Here is a 4428-nt window from a genome sequence, read left to right on the forward strand (position 1 = left end):
CAGGAGGACCCCAAGGGATCCTCCAATCTTCGGGATAACCCCATGGGACAGGAGGACCAAGGATCCCCACCTTGGGATAACCCCATGGGACAGGAGGATCCCAAGGGATCCCCCAATCTTTGGGATAACCCCATGGGACAGGAGGACCCCAAGGGATCCTCCAATCTTTGGGATAACCCCATGGGACAGGAGGGATCCTGAGGGATCCCCCAATCTTTGGGATAACCCCCTGGGACAGGAGGGATCCTGAGGATCCCCATCTGGGATAACCCCCTGGGACAGGAGGGATCCTGAGGGATCCCCCAATCTTTGGGATAACCCCAGCACTTTGGGATAACCCCATGGGACAGGAGGGATCCTGAGGGATCCCCCAATCTTTGGAGGATCCCTTGGGATCCACAGGCTGGGATTATCCCAATCTTTGGGATAACCCCAGCACTTTGGGATAACCCCATGGGACAGGAGGGACCTCAAGGGATCCCCAATCTTTGGGATAATTCCAGCACTTTGGGATAACCCCATGGGACAGGAGGGATCCTGAGGGATCCCCCAATCTTTGGGATAATTCCAGTACTTTGGGATAACCCCATGGGACAGGAGGACCCCGAGGGCTCCTTGGATCCCTGGGAATCCCTAATCCTGGGATAATCCCTAATCCTTGGAGTAATCCCGGCACAGGTACCCCAATGGGTCCCCCAATTCCCTGGAATCCCTAATCCTTGGAGTAATCCCGGCACAGGTACCCCAAGGGCTCCCCCAATTCCCAGGAATCCCTAATCCTTGGAGTAATCCCGGCACAGGTAGACGCTGTGGCCGTCGAAGTCGGGGGTGTGGAGGCAGCGGAGCATGAAATGGCCCAAATCCCGGGCGGAAATGACTCGGGATGAGCCGGGACCGCCGGCACGGCCCAGCCACACCTCGTAATCCCCCGTCAGAGGATGGTCAACTGGGGAAAAATGGGATGGGATGAGATGGGATGGGATCAGGGTCAGGGACCCAGCCACACCTCGTAATCCCCCGTCAAGGGATGATCCACTGCCAGGGAAAATGGGATGGGATGGGATGGGATGGGACTGGATAATCAGGGACCCAGCCACACCTCGTAATCCCCCGTCAGGGGATGATCCACTGCCAGGGAAAAATGGGATGGGATGAGATGGGATGGGATCAGGGTCAGGGACCCAGCCACACCTCGTAATCCCCTGTCAGGGGATGATCCACTGCCAGGGAAAATGGGATGGGATGAGATGGGATGGGTCAGGGACCCAGCCACACCTCGTAATCCCCCGTCAGGGGATGGTCAACTGTTTGGGAAAAATGGGATGGGATGGGACTGGATAATCAGGGACCCAGCCACACCTCGTAATCCCCGTCAGGGGATGGTCCACTGGGGAAAAGGGGATGGGATGGGATGGGATAATCAGGGACCCAGCCACACCTCGTAATCCCCTGTCAGGGGATGATCCACTGCCAGGGAAAAATGGGATGGGATGGATGGGATGGGATGGATGGGATGGGATGGGATGGGATCGGTCGGATAGGATGGCCCCGGATCGGATGGGATGATCAGGGACTCAGCCACGTGTAATCCTGTCAGGGATGATCCACTGGGGAAAAATGGGATGGGATCAGGGTCAGGGACCCAGCCACACCTCGTAATCCCCCGTCAGGGGATGGTCCACTGCCAGGGAAAATGGGATGGGATGGGATGGGGTGGGATGGGATAGGATGATGGGATGGGATGGGATGGGATAATCAGGGACCCAGCCACACCTCGTAATCCCCTGTCAGGGGATGATCCACTGCCAGGGAAAATGGGATGGGATCAGGGTCAGGGACCCAGCCACACCTCGTAATCCCCCGTCAGGGGATGGTCCACTGCCAGGGAAAAATGGGATGGGATGGGATGGGGTGGGATGGGATCAGGGTCAGGGACCCAGCCACACCTCGTAATCCCCCGTCAGGGGATGATCAACTGCCAGGGAAAATGGGATGGGATGGGATGGGATAATCAGGGTCAGGGACCCAGCCACACCTCGTAATCCCCTGTCAAGGGATGATCCACTGGGGAAAAATGGGATGGGATGGGATGGGATGGGATGGGATGGGATGGGATAATCAGGGACCCAGCCACACCTCGTAATCCCCCGTCAGGGGATGGTCCACTGCCAGGGAAAATGGGATGGGATGGGATGGGGTGGGATGGGGTGGGGTGGGATGGGAGTGGGATAGGATGGGATGGGGTGGGATGGGGTGGGGTGGGATGGGGTGGGATGGGATGGGATGGGATGGATGGGATGGGGTGGGGTGGGATCCCGCCAGTACCTGCGATGTGTGGGGCATCACAAACACGCAGGTGACCCCCATTTATCTCCCATTCCCCCAAATTTTTTCTCCCCCTCCTCAAATTTTTTTCTGCCCCCTCCCAAATTTTTTCCCCCAATTTTCTGCCCTCCCCCAATTTTTGGTTCCCCCGTACCTGCGATGTGTGGGGCATCACTGGCTGCATGGTGACCCCCATTTTTCCCCCGTTCCCCCAAATTTTCTCCCCCTCCCCAAATTTTCTCCCCCAATTTTCTGCTCCCCCCTTCCAATTTCTGTCCCTCCCCCATTTTATCCCCATTTCCCCCAAATTTTCCTCCCCCTCCCCAAATTTTCCTCCCCCTCCCCAAATTTTTCTCCCCCATCCCAAATTTTCCCCCAATTTTCTGCCCTCCCCCCAATTTTGGCTCCCCCCAATTTTCTGCCCCCCACCCCGTACCTGCATGTTTGGGGGCATCACGAACTACGCAGGTGACGCCCCCATTTTCCCCCATTACCCCCAAATTTTTCCTCCCCCCTCCCCAAATTTTCTCCCCCCTCCCCAAATTTTTTCTGCCCCCTCCCCAAATTTTCCCCCCAATTTTCTGCCCCCGTACCTGCGATGTGGGGGCATCACTAACTCGCAGGTGGCGCCCCAATTCCCACCTCCCTCCCCCATTTTATCCCCCATTTTTCCCCCATTTTATCCTCCCATTCCCCCAAATTTTCCTCCCCCTCCCCAAATTTTCCCCCAATTTTCTGCCCTCCCCCAATTTTCTGCCCCCCGTACCTGCGATGTGGGGGCATCCAAGCTACGTAGGTGACCCCCATTTTCCCCCATTCCCCCCAAATTTTCCTCCCCCTCCCCAATTTTTCCCCGAATTTCGACTCCCCCAAATTTCTGACCTCCCCGTACCAGCGATGTGTGGGGCATCACAAGCACGCAGGTGACGCCCCCGCCCGCAGCGCCCGCTCCATCCGCTCGTGGTCGGCCGTCACGTCCCGCAGCCGGGGGCACCTTCTGGGAGTCCCACAGCAGGAACGCTGCGGGGAGGGGCGTCACCACCCAGGGGGTGGGGAGGGGTCTGGGAAGTGGGGGGTTAATTTTGGGGAGGGGAAGGACCCACCTGAGAGGCACGCGACGATTTTGGGCACCCCAGGGTCTTGGCGGCCCCCACGATGGTCTGGGTGGCCTCGGACATGGCCGTGGTGGGGCCTGGGGGACCCCAAAAATAGGGGGGGTCAGAGGACACCCCAAAAAATTGGGGGTCAGGAGAAGACCCCAAAAATTTGGGGGTGGAGCACTAAATTTGGGAGGGTCAGGAGACCCCGAGTTTGGGGGCTGGGGAGAAAAGGGGATTGGGGGAACACAGGTTTGGGGAGAGGAAGGGGGCAGGGAGACCCCAAAAAATTGGGGGTCAGGGGACCCCAAAAATTGGGGGTCAGGAGACCCCCAAAAATTTGGGGGGCAGGGGAGCATTAAATTTGGGGAGGGTCAGGGAGACCCCTGAGTTTGGGAGCTGGGGAGAAAAGGGATCGGGGAACACAGGTTTGGGGAGAAGGGGGTCAGGGGGTCAGGGGGGACCCCAAAATGGGTTGGGGGTTCAAGTGGGACACCCCAAAAATTGGCGGAGAGCACTAAATTTGGGGTTTGGGGGGAACACAGGTTTTGGGGAGAAGGGGGGGAGGGGGTCAGGGCGACCCCAAAAATGGGGGTAGGGTCAAGGGGACCTCCCAAAAATAGGGGGTCGAGGAGACCCCGAGTTTGGGGATGGGGAGAAAAAGGGAATGGAGGGAGGAGCCCAGTTTGGAGGATGGGGGAAGGGGGTCAGGGGATCCCCAAAAAATTGGGGGTGGGGACCCTAAATTTGGAGAGGGTCAGGGAGACCCCTGAGTTTGGGGGGTGGGGGGTGGGGGAAAAGGTGGGGGCTGTCCCCAAATTTGGGTCAAAGGTCATGGGGGGGGAAATTTGGGTCAAAGGTCACTGGGATCCTCCCAAATTGGGGTCAAAGGTCACTCAGGGGTTCCCTAAATTGGGGTCAAAGGTCACTTGAGGGGTCCCTAAATTGGGGTCAAAGGTCACTCTGTGTGTGTGTGGGGGTGTCCCTAAATTGGGGACAAAGGTCA

General features: G+C 58.1%; 1 protein-coding gene across 1 annotated transcript; it reads right to left on the reverse strand.

Annotated features, from left to right (window-relative positions):
* Window positions 1-273: 273 nt before the first annotated feature.
* On the reverse strand, window positions 274-3517 carry BLVRB (biliverdin reductase B; the record flags this gene model as incomplete). The annotated part of the gene is given in 7 exon segments (XM_050306249.1): window positions 274-946; window positions 2919-2937; window positions 3218-3261; window positions 3264-3313; window positions 3315-3345; window positions 3429-3470; window positions 3473-3517. Coding segments are annotated over 7 exon segments (404 nt in total), but the record flags the coding sequence as incomplete, so codon positions are not given.
* Window positions 3518-4428: the final 911 nt, after the last annotated feature.

Source organism: Myiozetetes cayanensis, unplaced genomic scaffold (assembly GCF_022539395.1).
Source record: "Myiozetetes cayanensis isolate MyiCay16 unplaced genomic scaffold, myiCay2020 scf1154, whole genome shotgun sequence".
NCBI classification, from domain to species: Eukaryota; Metazoa; Chordata; class Aves; order Passeriformes; family Tyrannidae; genus Myiozetetes; species Myiozetetes cayanensis.